The 20483-nt window shown below is 38.4% G+C and overlaps 1 protein-coding gene across 4 annotated transcripts in view; it reads left to right on the top strand.

Annotated features, from left to right (window-relative positions):
• FCHSD2 (FCH and double SH3 domains 2) overlaps positions 1 to 20483 on the top strand; it is a 318379-nt gene that overhangs the window by 119196 nt on the left and 178700 nt on the right. For all 4 annotated transcript variants that reach the window (XM_025355582.1, XM_025355581.1, XM_025355580.1 and 1 more), the window contains one exon: positions 17927 to 18003. Coding sequence is in view for 2 of the 4 variants with exons in the window: in XM_025355581.1 (XP_025211366.1) it covers positions 17927 to 18003 (77 nt within the window). In the remaining 2 variants the exon portion in view is untranslated. The remainder of the gene's footprint in view (positions 1 to 17926; positions 18004 to 20483) is intronic.

The raw sequence follows: 20483 nt of genomic DNA, 5'->3' as shown, positions 1-20483 counted from the left end.
TCTAGTAGATCTAAAAGGTGAGGGGTCTGAATGTGTTTGTGAGTGGAGACCTTAGAGATTACCTGTTTCTGTCTCTTCAATTCATAAAAATTCTTTGCACTAAAACTTGTCCTATTTACATCTTTTTGCCTCTATACTATGCGCATCATCAGGACTAGAGTGGTAGCCTCCTATGGGTCTCCCTGACTGTAGTCTAACTACTCTTTTTTTTCCTTTTTTTTTTTTTGAGATGAAGTCTCGCTCTGTCACCCAGGCTGGAGTGCAGTGGCGTGATCTCGGCTCACTGCAACCTCCCTGCCTCCCAGATTGATGCCATTCTCCTGCCTCAGCCTCCCAAGTAGCTGGAACTACAGGCACCCGCCACCACGCCCGGCTAATTTTTCTATTTTTTGGTGGAGATGGGGTTTCACCGTGTTAGTCGGGATGGTCTCAATCTCCTGATCTCATGATCCGCACGCCTCCGCCTCCCAAAGTGCTGGGATTACAGGCATGAGCCACCGCGCCCAGCCAGTCTAAATACTCTTAATCCATGTTTCCCATACTGCAGCTAGAATGATTTTTAAATCACATTTTAATCTGATAATGGCACTGCACTACTTGCAATCTTGACTTCCTGTTGTCTTAAGGTAGTCCAAATATAAATCCTTGTGTGATATAGCCCTTACTTACTTATTCAGCCTCACCTTTAAGCCATTCTCCCTTTTACAAGCTTCATACCAGCTTGTATGCAGTTTCTTGAAGGGGCTATGTTCCCACTTGCACCTCACCTCTTTTTTTTTAGATGTCAATTTTCATTTTCTTTGGGAAGCCTTCCCTGACTCCATCTCTCTGCTTTATCTTCCCATATGCTTTCCTGTTGTAATACTTACACCAAGTGGTGACTTGTTGGTTTTTCCTCTTTGTTGTGCTTTTTTTTTTTTTTTTTTTTTTTTTCAGTTATGTGGTAATAAACATTTGCTTTAAAAATTCTGAGCAATTAAGTGGTATAAATAGGCCAGACATGGTGGCTCACACCTGTAATCCTAGCACTTTGGGATGCCAAGTCAGGAGAATCACTTAAGGCTGGGAATTCGAGACCAACCTTGGCGATAAAGCAAGACCCTGTCTCTATTTAAAAAATTAAAAAATTAACCAGGCAGTACACACCTGTAATATTAGTTTCTTGGGAAGCTGAGGTGGGAAGATGGCTTAAGCCCAGGTATTTGAGGCTGCGGTGAACTATGATTGTGCCGTTGTACTCCAGCCTGGGCAACAGAGCCAGACCCCATCTCTTAAAATAAGAAACATTGAACAATCCAGTGGTATGAAGAATAAAAACTAAAAGCTCTTACTTTTGAACCCTGTTTCCAAGTTCATATGTATCCTAGAGTATATATGCTTACATGTTTTTTAAATTAAAATAGGATCATGCTATTCATTTTTCTGCAGCTTATATTTTTATTAAATATTTGAGACTATATAGCACATTCTCTTTAATAATTATGTAACATTGCAGCATATCGATGACCCTAATTTGGTTAATAGTTCCTCTTGGTGGATATTAATTTCTTAAATTCATCCCTGGCAGAATATACATACCAGAAGAGCATTGATAATACCCATAATGTTTACTATTATTCCCCCAGCATCTAATACAGTGCTTTCCCTATAGAAAGCACTTAATGAAACTTGCTATACAATGCATGTGCCTTTTCCAGGCGAAAAGTCTGCTGTGCCAGCTCTTACCCGATTTGTGTTGGTTACCTGTAATATATCAGTTCATATCAATGGTGAGAAATAGAATAACGGGAGTGTGGACTGGCCTTGGAGTCAGAAGGGTTGGGTTGGATTCCTGGGGATAAGCAGTGTTAGTTAGTATGGTCCTTTGTTGGTTAGATTCTAATAGGATACTTACTACATTCAGTTTAAGTGAAGATCAAACAACATAATGCATATACAAATACTTTGTAAGTGTAACACCCAGTACAAATGTTGGCATTACTGTCCCCCTCCCCATTCCTGGTAACCACTGCTTTATTTTCTCTCTCTCCCTCTTTCTCTCTCTTTTTTTTTGGAGACAGGGTCTTGTTCTGTCACCCAGGCTGGAGTGCAGTAGTCACAGCTCAGTGCAGCCTCCGCCTCCCGCCCTCAAGTGATCTTCCCACTTCGGGCTTCCGAGTACCTGGGACTACAGGCACACACCACCACACCTGGCTAATTTTTATAATTTTTGGTAGACACAGAGTTTTGTCATGTTGCCCAGGCTGGTCTCAAACTTGGCTCTAGCAATCCACCCGCCTCAGCCTCCTAAAGTGCTGGAATTACAGATGTGAGCCACCGTGCCCGGCCTTTATTCTTTGTCTCTATGTATTCAACTTTTTTTGTTTTTTGAGATTCCATATATAACAGATCAAATAGTAGTAGTCTTCTTTCTATCTGGCTTATTTCACTTAACATAATCTGGATGAACCCATCCAGATTCATCTATGTTGTGACAAATAGCAGGATCTCCCTTTTTTTAAGGCTGAATGATATTTCTGGAGGTGTGCGTGAATGTGTGTGTGTATGTGTAAACTACAGTTTCTTTGGTCAAATAATAAAAAATAGCAGAAATTCAGGATGCACAAGTATGGAGATCTAATGTATACCATGAGGACCTTAGTTAATAATATTGTATTCAGGATTTTTTGCTGAAAGAGTAGGCTTTACGTGCTCTAGGCACACATACACAAAAAGGGATAACAATGTGAAATGATGGATATGTTAAATTTGCTTGACTGTGGTAACCATTTCACTATCAATATGTATAGCAAAATTTCATGTTGTACATGTTAAATATATACAGTATTTTTAAAAATGTCAGTACTATTAATATATTTTTCTTTGTCGGTTTTGTGGATTGATTTGTAACTCCAACGAGGTTTTTACATAGTTTAAAGTCTTGACCACCACCATCTTTACAAAGTTAAGGTCATCGGGTAAGAGACCTTATAGAATGCCCAGGAAGCCGTAACAGTATTCTTGAATATTACCCTGTGTTTAGGGCTCTGGAGACATATACAATCCATCCCTATTGCTTTTCCTGGTTGATGTAAAAACCATATACTCACTTGGGTGCATTTATGTATGGTAAATTAAGTTTTGTATATTTAGTTGTGAAAATTTCAAGTCCTACTTTTTTTTTTGTATTTAGCGTAATCTCTCTATTGCATGAGCTCTTGAAGAACAAGACAGGAACTCTTATACATACTTCTAGAATCTGTGCTAGTACCTAGCAGAAGTGCACGTCTTCCAACAAGTATCTTGACTTTTGGACAAGATATTGTGATTACCCACACACACATACGTATATTGAGGAACTAAGCAATCAGTTATGAGGTTATGGGTTGTGTGGGGTTGTGGGGGTACTGCTATCATGTAGCAGTTTTATAACTGTAGGCAAAAATATTTTCAAACTAGTGGCATTCCCTTGGATATTTCTTACCTATTTCTTTGTATGCTTTGTGATTTTTATTGTTGTTGTTGTTAAAAACTGGCCATTTGAATCTAATAATTTGCATCTAATAATGTGGTGACTCTGGACATCAGATTCTCCTTGTTTCTCAGGTTTTACTAATTTGTTTTTGTTTTGTTTTTGATTATCATAAGTAGTCTCCATGCTGAGGATCAACCTGAGATGTAAACTGAAGGTCTTCTCAGGAATTTTCTGAGCCTGTGCCTTTCTCTGTATATTGTGATGACTTACTAATTTCTCTCAAATATGCAGTTGCCCTTCAATGTCCTAATTTTCAATGTGTGGTTCTCAAAAGGTGGGAAAATGAAGACAGGAAAAAATGATGCTGTCCTTTTAAGTTCCCTGGAAGTCACTTCAGCCTGAGAGGGAGGGGCTTGTAGCAACAGGGAAAGGGTGCTGCAATGGCTTCCTACCTCTGTGTCTGCACCTCCACAATCATAAGCAGGAGTCAGTGATCATAGCACAGGATAGGGTCCCATTTGCCCATCCTGGCTCCCGTAAGGAGCATAGGAGTTGTTCCAGGAACATATGCATGGCTGCCTGCCAATGGGCCGGGGATAAAGATGGGTAGCCACAGCTGAGGTAAGAGCTGAAATTGACCAAAATTAACTGTAATTTACTCTCCAAATCTTCCTCTGGGAGTTGCAAGTCCTCAATGGCTTCTAGAATTCTAAAGTAATTGCATCAAACAGATCTTGCCACAGTATGATTGTTGTCTAGGTTGGGAGACAAGATTCCTGGTCCTTTCTGCTCTGCTTTCTTCTCAGAATTTGCTCCTATAATAGTCTTATAAGTGGTTTCCGTATCTTTTGTTTTCCCCCAAAGTTGTTTCCTACATAGCTGTGAAAATGATCTTTTAAAAATGCGAGTTGATTTTTATCTCCTTATTTAAAAGTTTTCAATGGCATTTTATCATTTTTAGTGTACACCGTTATATTTATGGTGCCCTTTCTGGTCTTCATAGTTTGTCTCTTGACTACTCTCATTGCTGTATGTCATGCTTCCTGTGTTGGTACGTATTCACACTGCTATGAAGAACTACCTGAAACTGGGTAATTTATAAAGAAAAGAGGTTTCATGGGCTCACAGTTTCACGTGGCTTGGGAGACCTCAGGAAACTTATAATCATGGCAGAAGGCAAAGGGGAAGCAAGGCATCTCTTACATGGTGGCAGGAGAGACAGAACAAAAGAGGAAGCGCTAAACTTTTAAACCATCAAATCTTATGCGAACTCACTCACTATCATGAGAACAGCATGAGAAAAATCTGCCCTCATGATCCAATCTCCTCCCACAAGGTTTCTCCCCTAACACATGGGGATTACAATTCTGGTTGAGAATTGGGTGGGGACACAGAGCCAAACCATATCATTCCACCCCTGGCCCTCCCAAATCTCATGTCCTTCTCACATTTCAAAACACAATCATGCCTTCTTTTTTTTTGTTTGTTTGTTTGTTTGTTTGTTTTTGTTTTATTTGAGGCGGAGTCTCGCTCTGTCGCCCAGGCTGGAGTGCAGTGGCCAGATCTCAGCTCCCTGCAAGCTCCGCCTCCCAGGTTTACGCCATTCTCCTGCCTCAGCCTCCCGAGTAGCTGGGACTACAGGCGCCCGCCACCTCGCCCGACTAGTTTTTTGTACATTTTAGTAGAGACGGGGTTTCACCGTGTTAGCCAGGATGGTCTCGATCTCCTGACCTCGTGATCCACCTGTCTCAGCCTCCCAAAGTGCTGGGATTACAGGTGTGAGCCACCGCGCCCGGCCTACAATCATGCCTTCTTAACAGTCCCCCAAAGTCTTATGCCAACATTAACCTGGAAGTCCAAGTCCAAAGTCTCATCTGAGACAAGGAAGTCCCTTCTGCCTATGAGCTTGTAAAATCAAAAGCAAGTTAGTTACTTACAATATACAATGGGGGTACAGACATTTGGTAAATGCTGCCATTCAAAATGGGGGAAATTGGCCAAAACAATGGGACTACAGGCCCCATGCAAGTCTGAAATGTAACAGGACAGTCATTAAATAGTAAGAGCTCCAAAATAATCTCCTTTAACTCCATGTCTCACATCCAGGGCATGCTGATGCAAGATGTGGGCTCCCAAGGCCTTGAGCAGTTCTGTCCTTGTGGCTGTGCCGGGTACACCCACTGCAGCTACTTTCACAGGCTGCCATTGAGTGCCTGTGGCTTTGCCAGGTACACAGTATGAGGTTTTCTGGTATCTAGAGGATGGTGCCTCTCTTCTCACACCTCCAGTAGGCAGTGCCCCAGTGAGCATTCCGTGTGGGGGCTCCAACCCCACATTTCCCCTCTGTAGTGCCCTAGAAGAGGTTCTCCATGAGGGCTCTGCCCTGGCAGCAGACTTCTGCCTGGACATCCAGGTGTTTCCATACATTCTCTGAAATCTAGGCAGAGGTTTCCAAACCTCAGTTCTTATTTTCTGCACAACTACAGGCACAATACCATGTGGAAGCCACCAAGGTTCGGAGCTTGCACCCTGTGAAGCAACAGCTCAAGCTGTACCTTCGCCCCTTTTAGCCACTGCTGGAGCTGCAGCAGCTGGGGTGCAGGGCTTCATGTCCCAAGGTTGCACAGAGCAGCAGGGCCCTGGTCCTGGGCTACGAAACCATTTTTCCTTCCTAGGCCTCCTGGGCCTGTAATGGCAGGGAGTGTGGTGAACATCTCTGAAATGCCCTGGAGACATAACATTTGGCTTCTTTTTACTCATGCAAATTTCTGCAGCCCACTTGAATTTCTCTTCAGAAAATTGGTTTTTCTTTTCTACCTCATGGTCAGGCTGCAAATTTCAAACTTTTACACTCTACTTCCCTTTTAAACATAAGTTCCAATTTTAGACCGTGTCTTTATGACTGGATATGACTGTACACTTTTAGAAAAAGCCAGATTACATTTTGAATGCTTTGCTGCTTAGAAATTTCTTCTGCCAGATACCCTAAATCATCTCTCTCAAGTTCAAAATTCCACAGATCTCTAGGGCAGGGGCAACATGCTGCCAGTCTCTCTGTTAAAGCGTAGCAAGAGTGACCTTTGCTCTAGTTCTCAGTAAGTTCCTCTTCTCCCTCTGAGACATCCTCAGCCTGGATTTCATTGTCCATATCACTATCAGTGATCAATGGTTTTGGTCAGAACCATTCAACAGGTCTCCAGGAAGTTCCAAACTTTCCGACAACCCCCTGTCTTCTTCTGAGCCCTCCAAACTGTCCTCTGCCTGCTACCAGGTTCCAAGTTCGCTTCCACATTTTCAGGTATCTTTATAGAAATACACCATGTCTCTCGGTACCAATTTTCTGTATTAGTCCATTTTCACACTGCTGTAAAGAACTAGCTGAGACTGGGTAATTTATAAAGGAAGAGGTTTAATTGATTTACAGGTTTGCATGGTTGGGGAGCCTTCAGGTAACTTAAAATCATGGTAGAAGGCAGAGGGAAAGCAAGGCATGTCTTATATGGTGGCAGGAGAGAGAGCAAGAGAGAGAGGCAAAGGAGGAAGTGCCAAACTTTTAAACCGTTGGATCTTGTGAGAACTCACTTGCTATCATGAGAACAGCATGGCGAAAATCTGCCGCTATGATCCAATCACCTCCTAGCAGGTCCCTCCCCTGACACATGGGGATTACAATTCAAGATGAGATTTGGCCGGGGACACAGAGCCAAACCATATCACTTCCCTTAGACAGTTAACTCTCATTTGTCCTTCTGATCTTTAATCATATGTAGTTCTCAATTAAGTCTATTTGGATATACAAACCACCTCCCCCTATCTTTATACTTTCTTAGAGCACTGTATATCTGTTTTATATATTCTACATTATTTTTGTACTCAGTTTCTTTTATTTTAAAATAAATTTTGTTGCATATATTTAAGGTATATGATATGATGTTATAAGCTATGGTGTAAAATGGTCACTGTAGTGGAACAAATTAGCATCCATCGTCTCACGGTCAGTCATTTTGCCCCCAGTGGCAAGAGCACCTGTAATTATGCATTTAGCAAAATCCTGAATACAGTACACTATTAACTATAGTCCTCATGCTCAATATTTCATTTATTTGTGTAGGCTGGGTGCAGTGGCTTATGCCTGTAACCCCAGCACTTGGGAGCCCAAGGCAGGTGGACTGCTTGAGCCCAGGAATTTGAAACCATCCTGGGCAACATGGTAAAACCTCATCTCTATCAAAAACAAAATAAAAAAATGAGCTAGGTGCGGTGGCACACACCTGTAGTCCCAACTGCTCTAGAGTCTGAAATGGGAGGATCCATTGAGCCTGGGAACAGAGTGAGACTCTATGTCAAAATACGTACACACATACATACATACATAAAATAAATCTCTATAATTCTTTCGTCAAAACATGGATCATCTGTGTTTTTTAGTCGAAACATGGAGCATATCAGTAGGTATATATACCACACATACCTACTGGTATATGTGGATGGTTACGGGATAGCAGAAGGATGTTACTCAGTTGGTACATCATTTAGCATAACACATTAAGATTTGGTTTTTGTGTGAAATAATATGTAGCTTTAAAAAATTCTTAGTCATAAGGATATACCAATTTAGAGATATAGCTTTGTCACAAGTATACAGATTATAATTCTACAAACTAATTCCAAGGAGATTTAAAAAAATTTTAAAATTCTATTTGTTTTATTTTTAAGCTTTTATTTTAAGTTCAGGGGTACAAGTGCAGGTTTGTTACATAGGTAAACTTGTGTCATGGGGGGTTGTGGTACAGATTGTTTTATCACCAAGATATTAAGCCTAGTACCCATTAGTTATTTTTTCTGATTCTCTTCCTCCTGCCACCCTCCACCCTCCAAAAGGCCTCAGTGCCTGTTGTTCCCCTCTATGTGTCCATGTGGTCTCATCATTTAGCTTCCACTTATAAGTGAGAATATGTGGTATTTGGTTTTCTTTTCCTGCATTAGTTTACGAAGGATAATGGCCTCCAGCTCCATCCATATTCCTGCAGAAGACATTACCTCATTCTTTTTTTTGTAGCTGCATAGTATTCCATGGTATATATGTGCCACATTTTCTTTATCCAGTCCATCACTGATGGGCAGTTAGGTTGATTCTGTGTCTTTTCTACTGTGAATAGTGCTGCAATGAACATATGTGTGCATGTATCTTTATAATAGAATGATTTATATTCCTCTGGGTATGTACCCAGTAATGGAATTGATGGGTTGAATGCTATTTCTGTCTTTAGTTCTTTGAGGAATCGTGACAGTCTTCCACAATGGCTGAGCTAATTTACACTTCCAGAAACAGTGTATAAGCGTTTTTTCTCCACAACCTTGCCAACTTCTGTTATTTTTTGACTTTTTAATAATAACCATTTGGACTGGTATTAGATGGTATCTCATTGTGATTTTGATTTGCATTTTTCTAATGATCAGTGATGTTGAGCTTTCTTTCATTTGATTGTTGGCTGCACGTATGTCTGTTTTGAAAAGGGTCTGTTCATGTCCTTTGCTCGTTGCTTAATGGGGTTGTTGTTTTTTTCCCTGTAAACTCGTTTAATTTCCTTATAGATGCTGGATATTAGACCTTTGTGGGATGCATAATTTGCAGTATTTTCTCCCATTCTGTAGGGTGTCTGTTTACTCTGTTGATAGTTTCTTTTGATGTGCAGAAGCTCTTAAGTGTAATTAGATCCCATTTGTCAATGTTTGATTTTGTTGCAGTTGCAACAAAATATATGTTGAACTAGATGTCTCTGACTCTAATTCACCCTCATGTAATTCATTCTCATTTCCCTTTCTGATTTCTAAGTCCCACTCCAACATTGAGCAATTTGGCTTCTACCTTCTATCATCTGTTTACGTATTTGTTTAATCCTAGTAATATTTACCACTTTTCAGAATTTTTTACCTGTGCCCGGTGAGAAACAACTTTATCAACTAGTGTACAATGTTTATATACAGGTTTTTTTTTTTTTTTTTTTGTCTTTAGTCGTACAGTTTTTAGCTAAAATACTTTATACAAAGTTTCTTGGACCCATTTATAAACCCACTATTTTGCAGAATTATAAAATTTGCCCCTTCATTCCCCATACCCATTTATGAGGTTATGTCTTACATTTTGTAATACAATTGGATTTGTTTGTCACAGTCTGCATTCTATCCTGGGTTCCCCCAAACCACTGGTAGATTTTTTTAAATTTACATATATTGAGAGTCATTCTTTGTCTCTTGTCAAAGGTCTGTGAGTATTGTCAAAGTTCTGTGGGTTTTGACAAATATATAGTGTTGCAGATCCACTACTACAGTGCTATGTATATTAGTTCACCACCCTTAAAATTCTTCCACTAGCAAACACTTCCTTCTCCCCAAACCCCTCAAAATCACTGATCTGTTTTCTCTATCAGTTGGTCTTTCCCAGAATGTCATATGAATGGAATAATACAGTGTGTAACCTTTTTAATTTGGCTTCTTTGACTTAACAAAATGCATTTTAAGATTCATTCAAGTTATGTGAATTAATAGTTTGTTTCTTTTAATTACTAAATACTATTCCTTTATAATTATGTACCACAGTTTGTTTATCCATTCACCTACTGAAGGACATCTTTGTTGCCAATTTATCAATAAAGCTGCTAGAAGCATTTGTGCTCAGGGTTTTGTGTGAACCTGAGTTTTCAAATCAGTTGGCCCAATACCTAGAACATGGTTGTGGAAGTCTCTGTTCGTAGGAAATTTCAAAACTGTCTTTCAAAGTGGCCGTACTATTTTGCATTCCCACCAATGTTGAAGGAGTACTCTGTAACTCTGCCGCCTCATTAGCGTTTCTTGCTGTTAATTTTTTGGATTTAGCTTTCTAATAGGTGTGTAGTGGTACCACATTATTTTTAGTTTGCATTTCCATAATGACAAGTAGATGCTGAACTTCTTTTCATATGCTTGTTTGCTATTCTTATATCTTCTTTGATGAAGTATCTTTTCAGATCCTTTGCCCATTTTAAAAATGTGTTGATTTTTTTCTTACTGTTGAATTTTAGGAATTCTTTATATATTTGGACTTCCTTTATCAGATATATGATTTGCAAATATTTTTTCCTAGTCTGCAGCTTGTCTTTTTATTCTCTTTGTAGTATCTTTCCCAGAAGAAAGAGTTTAATTCTGATAAGGTCCATTTTATCATTTTTCTTTCATGTGTCTTGGTTCTGGTGTTTTATGTTAAAACTTTTTACCAAAGGTCAAGGAGATTTTCTTCGCTGTTCTTCTAAATGTTTCATAGTTGTATGCTTTATATTGAGGTCTATGAATCATTTGAGTTAATTTTTGTGTAACTTGTGAGGTGTGTGTCAAGGGTTTTTGTTGTTGTTGTTGTTTATGGTCATTCAATTGTTCTAGCATCACTTGTTGATTGAGACTATTGTGTCTCCATTGAACTGTCATTGCCCCTTTGTGAAAAATCAGTTTACTATATTTGTATGGTTCTATTTCTGGGATCTGTCTTTTGTTCCACTGATCTATCTGTCCATTCTTTTGCCAACATCATGCTATCTTGATTCCTGCAAACTTCAAGGTATACCTTGAAGTCAGGTAATGAGAGTGTTCTGATTTTTTCCTTATTTTTCTGAATTTTGGCTATTCTAGTACCTTTAGCTTTCTGGACTATTGATTGAGATTGCCTTGAATGTATAGATCATATTGGGAACAAATGAGATCTTAACAATATGAAGTCCCAAGTCATTAACATGGAATCTCTCTCCATCCATTTAGATTCTTTTATTCTTTTCTTTCTTTCATTAGTATTACGGACTTTTCCACATACAGATCCTGCAAATATTTTGTTGGATTTATACCTAAGTGTACTTCATTTTAAAAAAATTTCAAATTCCAGTTGTCCATTGCATGTATGTAGGAGAGCAGTTAACTTTGGAATGTTGACGTTGTATCGTGCAACTTTGCTAAACTCAGTTATTAGTTTCATGAGGTTTTTTATAGATTCTTCAGGTTTCTTACATAGACAATCATGTCATCTGTGAATAAAGATAGCTTTATTTCTTCCTTTCCCATCTGTATGCCTTTTATTTCTTTTTCTTGCCTTATTGTACTAGGTAGAGTTTCCAGTACAATGTTGAAAAGAACTGTAATAGAGAACATCTTTGCCTTATCTCTGTCTTAAGGGAAAAGCATTCGCTTGCCATTAAAAGTATGTTGTTAACTTTAGTTTTTTGTGTGTTGTTTAGTTTTGGTTTTTATTTTTTGCTTTTTTTCTTTGTTAAGACACAGTCTCACTCTGTTGCCCAGACTGGAGTGCAGTGGTGCAATCATGGCTCACTGCAGCCTTAACATCCTGGGCTCAAGTGATCCTCCCATCTCATCCTCCTCTCCCTCTCCTGCCGTATACAAAAGTAGCTAGGACCACAGGTATGCACCACCAGGCCTGGGAAATTTTTTTTATTATTTACAGAGACAGGGGTTCTCTTTGTGCTGCCTGGACTCAAGTGGTCCTCATGACTCCACCTCCCAAAGTGTTGGGATTACAGGTGTGAGCCACTGCGCCCAGCCAGTTTTTTGTATATATCCGTTACTAGGTTAAGGAAGTTTTCTTCTGCATCTCATTTTTTTAGAATTCTGTGATGAATGAGCATTTTTTTTTAAGTTTTATTTTAAGTTCAGGGGTACCATGTGCAGATTTGTTACATAGGTAAACTCATGTCACGGGGGTTTGTTGTACAGAATATTTTGTCACCCAGGTATTAAGCCTAGTACCCATTAATTGTTTTTCCTGACCCTCTCCTTCCTCCTAGCCTCCATCCTCCAAAAGGCTCCAGTGTCTGTTTTTCTCCTCTGTGTGTTCATGTGTTCTCATTGTTTAGCTCCCATTTATAAGTGAGAACATACATTATTTAGTTTTCTGTTCCTGCATTAGTTTGCCAAGGTTAATAGCCTCTAGCTCCATCCATGCCCTCACAAAGGATGTGATCTCATTCTTTTTTATGGCTGCATAGTATTTCATGGTGTATATGTACCATATTTTCTTTATCCACTTTACCATTGATGGCCATTTAGGTTGATTCCATGTCTTTGCTATTGCTCATGGTGCTGCAGTGAACATACGTGTGTCTGTTTGTTTGTTTGTTTGTTTTATTCTGTGTTTGGTCTTTAAATCAAATAGGATAGGTCATTTGTAATGTCAGTAGATAGGCCAGACATGGTGGCCTACACCTTTAATCCCAGCACTTCGGGAGGCAAAGGTGGGAGCATTACTTGAGGCCAGGAGTTCAGACCAACCTGGGCAACACAGTGAGATCCCATCTCTAGAAAAAATTTTTAAACTTAGCTGGGCACAGTGGCATGAACCTGCAGTCCCAGCTACTCTGGAGGCTGAGAGGCAGGAGGATCACTTGAGCCCAGGAGTTCAAGACTTCAGTGAGCTATGATGATGCCGCTGCCTTCCAGCCTGGGTGGCAGAGCAAGGCTCTGTCTCAATGTAAATAAAATGTCAATAGATCTTATTTCTTATATATACTTAATTTAAATAAAATTAATCTTTATTTTTATAAATGGGAAAAGGCTAAAAGATACCTTTAGTGTTTAATATGTATAAGGTATTATTATATGAGATTAATATTTCATCATGAAATTAATGGAAAAGTAAATAAAGACAATTTATGTAATTTAAAATAATATCCTGTTTTTTTAAATCTTACATAATCATATACCACACAGAACAATGAAGAATATTTTAAAACTTTCCTTTAGGATGGGAGTGAAGTTCTGTATTACTTTTAAAGTGATTTGAGAATATAGTAAAGGTAATAATTGCATAATTTGCATTAGTTTAAGAAATATCCAACTTATGCAGTGAACTTGTTCATTGTTAGAAGATCATTTGCATAATGCCGGGAATTTCATGACAAAGTGGTATAGTATATAAAGAATATGGCTTCCAAAATTTTTAAAGAGCCATCTAATGGCAAACCCTTAGTAAAATTTAAATGTTAGTTTCTCTATATGCTGAGGGATGAAATGAATACAGAATTACCTGTGCCAGAGCCATAGAGCACCCTTCTACTCAGCTTGCTGTGATAAATTGGCCAAAGGTTAAGCCATCAGTTCATTTCCTAATGTCTACTCAACAGTGGCTCTCTTTGTGTTTCTTCACTTGTTAAAGCAATACAGCAAGTGTTATTGAGAGGTAAAACAAAGCAAGCCTAACATCAGACACTGATGGCTTTTTAAAAAGTTGGAATCGGATGTTATTGCATGTTTCAAAGAGCATATTGATAGTACATCTTTATGGAAGCCACTGCTCTAGAGTGAACTGAATTGCAAATCAACTCAGCATTATGCATCAGTGATGCTCAGGTAAATATAAATAAATATTATGTTTAGTGGACCAATTTTAGATAGTAGTGCTGCGGGCTTGGGAAATGATTTGAAAAAAATTTTTTAAAAACCCTTTAAAAAATTGTAAGACCTAGGTTTATTTACCTTAGCAAATTAATTAGAGTGGATTTTGTTTTCTATGTAAGTAAACCTTTTATTCATCAAATGTAGCTTTAAATATAATGTATAGAGGAAACCAGTTAATTTAAACATATAATGCTTTCAGAAACATGCAGTATTATTTAGGACCTGTACTATAATAGTGCCAGAGTATGTCTGAGCATCCATGCAGATTAGATCTTGAACAGCTGCATGGAGTACGCAGAAGTCATGATTCCTGCCTCTGCGAACTAACTTGAATAAAGTCTTTCATCTAGAGATCTCACTGTCTATTTCATGAATCCCTCATCTCATCTCTGAAGGGCTCATTCAGTTTAATACAGTTCAGTTTTGTGGTTTAGAGCTCTAGAAATCGCTATTGTAATTTATAAATCACAAAGTTAACGAATTAATTTAAAAAAATAGATAAAGTCCACTCTAAAATGATTTCTTTTACAAAGACGTAGTAACTTTGGATTCTAGCTCACATTTAACTAGTTGTGAACTGTATGATTTGAAGTATTTATGCTTTTAATGTCCAATTTCTCTGTGGTGATAACAAAGCCTAACATAGAATTAAGAGAAATAAACGTGTGAAAGTGCTTAAGTTCGTTTGTTCCTGCATAAATTTAGAGTGCTGTCATTCTGCCTTCTGTCTTAATCCTGCTCATGAACTGAGGCTCATGTCATATTCTATGTTCTGTGTGATGTGTTCTGTAAACACTTTAACAATGATTAAACTGAAAAAGTCACTCTCATTTCATTTAGATGTGATTTGAGAAAATACCAGATGATCTTTTCCTCATTTGGGTACTTATATCACATTTTGCCACTTGTTTGGCAGTAACCCATGTGTTGCCTGGCATATTATGTTCTATACTTGTTATTCTTCTCTACAGATAATGAGTCATTTGAATTCTGAGATCTTGACTTAATTGAACCCTCATAAAAATTAATGTGTAGTGCTTTCTAGGTATGGAATAAACTTCTATTATTTTTAAAAACTGCTTTGGAATACCCACACACATTTCTCTTAAAATAGTGAAGATGGTCAAATTTGACTGTAATTTTACCAAGGAATTTATTATATTAAAGCCACCTGGTCATAATCTCAGGAATCTGATAAACAGTGTTTTAAAAATTTGAGTACATGAACATTAGGAACCAGAGAAGTTTTTATTCAAACACTTCTAACACAGAGTGGCAAAAACATAAATGGAGATGGGCACTATGCATTAGAAACTGAAGGTGGCATTTATCCATGCAATCAGTAGATCTTATTGGTATCAACTAAATTCTAGGTGATCTGCTATAGTCTGGGGATATAATGATTTAAAAAAAAAAGACAAGATCTGTACCTGATGGAGTTTATAGTGAGTAAACAGACAAATATTTAAACCAGACAGTAACAATGTATAAGGATTATGCATAAATATAGTTATGTGAGAGGGCCAGAGGCGAAGATACTTTGCATACAGTGATTAGAAAAGGTCTTTTAGAGAAAGATGCAAATAGTAAGACCCAAAGAATGAGAACTTGCCTAGATTGTGGTCTCTGGTTTCTTTCTGAAAGCAATCAGAATTCCTTGGAGAACTAGCTTATTGCAAGTCTGGGCCAGGAACTGTAAAACAACAATAACAGCAACAACAACAACAAAGAAGCATTCAAAGTCTATTTGGGTTCGTGATATGGGAGCCAACTTGGAGGGGCTCTGACAGACCACAGATGTGACAATTTGAGCATCAGAAGAAAGCAACTGTAATTAATTGGAATGCCTCTATTATTTAAAATACATGAGTTTATAATGTTACTTTAAAAATTCGTTGTTCATCTTTGGACCCAAATATTGGACAATCAAATATTTATCCTGTCTTTCCTCCAAGAACTTTATCTCAGTATAACCAAATAGTTCATGAGGGATAATTGTTTATAGAATTATAGCTAATAAATGTAGAAAGAATAAGCTATTATACTTTAATGAAATGAAAATAAGTACTTAGGCAATGACACTTTTCACATTTTCCTATATATACTTGTGATTGTTTATGTTAGGAAATTTAAGTATCAAATTCAAAGGGAGGGGTAAGAATTTAGCAAGTAGGAATAGGAGTGGTTAGAAGATATTTTCATGCAATGGGAGCAGTATGAACAAGGTGCAGAGGTGAAAAACTACCATACATATTCAAGGAAGACATAGTATTTGGAGTTCCCAAAGTACAAGATATGTTAAGTGGAACTATTACGGATATGTAGTTGTATACAAGTTCTCAGAATACACAATACTTAGAAATAGTGAAACCAAATTGTTGCCAAGTTCAGGAGGAACTTGAGATTCAAGCTAATTTGACAACAGACCTTAATGGAAAGGTACCATGTAGAGTGTAGTGTTGATTTTACTTGAGTAATTTTTGCCTAGAGCAGGCAGTTGATTAATAAATGTGATTGTTCTTCATTTCAGCATTGTGTTCTTTTTAGTTACGTGTATAGAAATAAGTATCTCAATGTTAATGATTTCTATAACCATTACATTAGGCCCTGTTACAGTGTTAGGGGACCACATATATTCCTATCCAAAAGTAATGCATTGGCCAGGTTTGGTGACTCACACTTGTAATCCCAGCACTTTGGGAGGACAAGGCAGGTGGCTTGCTTGAGTCCAGGAGTTGAGCCATGGGCAACATGGCGAAACACTGTCTCTACTACAAATACAAAAAATTAGCCGGGCTCAGTGGCACATGCCTGTAGTCCCAGCTACTTGGGAGGCTGAGGTAGAAGGATTGTTTGAGCCCAGGAAGTTGAGGCTGCATTGAGCCATGATCGCGCCACTGCACTCTAGCCTGGGCATTGGAATGAGGCCTGTCTCAAACAAACAAAAACAAACAAGCAAAAAACCAAACATAATACATTGTATAATTGGAATGAGCAGTTTAAAATCAGTTCTTAACAAAATGGTCTTCTCATTTCAAATCCCTGTACCTCTCCCTGACACCTATTATAGATAAACATTCTGTTTTATCCAGATTTGTGTTGTGTAGATAATAACAAGTGGGCAAATTTCTTTGTAAAACAGTTTTGTTTTTGTTGTTTGAAGTGACTTGTGTCATGGTATCGTTTAAAAAGAAAAGACCCTTAAAATCTGTCTTGAGAATTAATAGTATGGAACAGCACCAAAATTTGTTTATTAATTTTACATACCAGTATATATCTGTCTACTTCAAATGGAATTTGTTTTTCTCTTTCCTGGTATATGAGAGTTTGGCTGCTGAGATTTAGAAAGCTATGTGATCAGAGTTCTGTGGAGATGGACAGCTGTGTTCCCTGTGACATGCCAGAGGTGGTTTGTTTTTATGGCTAGTCAGATAGTTAAAAGTGAAAGGCATATCAATGAAGTTTCAACTGTCTCATCCTTATACTCACCCTTTTCCTAAAAGTGGAGACAAGAGAGGACTGGACAATAATGAAAGAAGGTTGTAGTGTTCTACCATTTATCATTGGTTTTTTTGTTTGTTTGTTTGGTTGGTTGGTTGGTTTGTTAATTGGGTTTTCTTTTTGGAGACAGAGCCTCGCTCTATCACCCAGGCTGGAGTGCTGCGGCCCATTCTTGGCTCACTGCAGCCTCCGCCCCTAGATTCAAGTGTTTCTCCTGCCTCAGCCCCCCAAGTAGCTGGGACTACAGGCGCATGCTACCACACCCAGCTAATTTTTGTATTTTTGTTAGAGATAGATATTCACCATGTTGGCCAAGCTGGTCTCAAACTCCTGACCTCAAGTAATCTGTCTGCCTTGGCCTCCCAAAGTGCTGGAATTATAGGCATGAGCCACCACGTGCAGCCTGTCATTGTTTTTTTTTCACTCCTGAATTAAATTTACATTTGGAAAAATGAGATTTTCTAAGTCATGTATTTTAAGGAAAAGAGCTTCCTTTACGGCATAATACTTATTTTAGAAAAAATACGTATTTTTTAACAGGGTATCCAGAAGTTGGCTAGTCAATACCTGAAGAGAGATTGGCCTGGAGTAAAAGCTGATGATCGGAATGATTACAGGTAACTTAGTAGTTTTTGCCTATTTTCTTTAGAAATGGTTTTACTTAAAGCTGTGTCACATATAGATAATGTAACACTTTAGTTTTTAAAAGAATCACTTCTTTCCTCTGTCTGCTGTGTTTTTGGGTATAATTTCAAAATTATCAAAATTTTAATGTTTTATAACATTAAACAATCTATATGAAATAGATTGTAATCTATATAAAATAGATCATTTTCATGTCTTTATATATAAGCCAAGATTATATTTTATATAATTAATTATACCCCCAATTGAAACTTAAAGAAGGCAGGTGACAATGGAACACAAATTGCTGAGTGACCTATAATGGAACACATTATTGTGATGGTGATGAAACAAGATTGTGTATGTTCTGCCATCTTCATTGATACTTCTGAAATAAATTCTAAATACGGAAAGATGGGGTTTTTGTGAGACTAGGGGGAAACTTTCTAAGTAATGTAAGGAAAAGAGCTTCTTTTTAGCACAATACTTAATTTAGAAATATATATGTGTGTTTGTATATTTGAATATAAACAAAAGATTTAGATGTGGTCAGTTAATATACCACATACGAATACAAAGTGTAATGAAGGTGGATGAGAATGGAATACAGATTGTGTCCTTAGTGACCTACCGATATCTTAAAAGTATAAGTTTGTTTAGAATTTGGTTTCTTTTGGCCAGGCGCAGTGGCTCACGCCTGTAATCCCAGCACTTTGGGAGGCCAACGCAGGCGGATCACCTGAGATCAGGAGTTTGAGACCCGCCTGGCCATCATGGAGAAACCCTGTCTTGACTAAAAGTAGAAAAACTAGCCAGGTGTGGTGGCGAGCGCCTGTAATCCCAGCTACTCGGGAGACTGAGGCAGGATGATTGCTTAAACCCAGGAGGCAGAGGTTGCAGTGAGCCGAGATTGCGCCACTGCACTCCAGCCTGGGCGACAGAGTGAGACTCTGGCTCAAAAAAAAAAAAAAAAAAAAAGATTTTGATTTCTTTTTTGAGGTCAGTTTGGAAGTATTTACTGTCTTTTATGCTCAGGAGTTGTCCTTTGTGTTGAAGGACCCAGAAGCTTGCAGTCTGGTTATGATTATGATCAAATACCATTGAAACAATAGCAGAGAATCCAGGGTAGTTAAGAACTTAGTATTGAAGTGTATGATTTAGAGTCTGAATACGAAATCGAGCTGTTGAATTGTCAGTGATGATTGACATCAGATAATTTCTTAAGAATGTGGCAATGGAGCTAGAAAACTGAAGGATGTATGATAAGAAATCCTAATAGTTCTTCACAGTGGCCTACCAATAATCATGGAAGGTGCCGTGAGGGCTATAAATAATAGAACAGTATGATTGCAATATTAAAGCAAAACAGGAAATAAAAATATTAATAGATTTTCTTCATGCCTGTAATCCTAGCACTTTGGGAGGCCGAAGTGGAAGAATCACTTGAGGCTAGTAGTTCAAGACTAGCCTGTGCAGTATAATGAGACTCCATCTCTACAAAAAAATACAAACATTAGCTGGGTGTGGTGGTATGTGCCTGTAGTCCCAGCTACTCAGGAGGCTAAGGCAGGAGGATTGCTTGAGCCCAGGAGTTCAAGGCTGCAGTGAGCTATGAATGCACTACTCCCCTCCAGCCTGGGTGACAGAGTGAGACTCTGTCTCTCAAAAAAAAAAACCAAAACAAAACAAACAAACAAACAAAAAACAAACACAAATTTTCTTAAGGATTTTCTGTATCTGCAAAATTCAGCTAAGGAGGAAGAGAGGAGAGATGAAATTCTAGGCAAGAGAGACAAGTAGAACAAAACCTTGGGGTGACAGTGAGCATGGGCTGTTCAGTGTTGCTGGTATAAGGAAATTAGCCTAAGAAGAAGATTGCTTGCAGTAAAGAAGGATCCAACTTATAGATAGCTAGGCTGGGCATGGTGGCTCATGCCTGCAATCCCAGTGCTTTGGGAGGCTGAAATGGGAGGATTGCTTGAGGCCAGGAGTTATATTCCAAGTTCGTTTAAAAGTCAGAATTCAGGTTACCAAAGAAATAAGGATTAAAGCGGGCGCCTGTAGTCCCAGCTACTCGGGAGGCTGAGGCAGGAGAATGGCGTAAACCCGGGAGGCGGAGCTTGCAGTGAGCTGAGATCCGGCCACTGCACTCCAGCCCGGTCGACAGAGCGAGACTCCGTCTCAAAAAAAAAAAAATCTATGCTCCTAGGCTAGCTTATAAACTCTAATTTAAAGAAGTATTGCAAGCCAACATATACCAAATATTTACTATGTGACAGGCACTGTGCTAGGAACTCATCTCCTATGATTATCAGAACAGCTCTGTGAGGTAGATATAATTATATAATTATTCTCATTTTATACACTAGGAGACCAGGTCTCAGGTTATATTTCTTACTCAAGGTCAGATAGCTATTTAAAGACACATTCATTCTTTCTTTCATTTTCATAGGCTACATATGAAATACCTACT

The sequence above is a fragment of the Theropithecus gelada genome, chromosome 14, assembly GCF_003255815.1.
Source record: "Theropithecus gelada isolate Dixy chromosome 14, Tgel_1.0, whole genome shotgun sequence".
Taxonomy (NCBI): domain Eukaryota; kingdom Metazoa; phylum Chordata; class Mammalia; order Primates; family Cercopithecidae; genus Theropithecus; species Theropithecus gelada.
The sequence above is the reverse complement of the archived record's forward strand: the minus strand, read 5'-3'. Positions and strand labels throughout refer to the sequence as shown.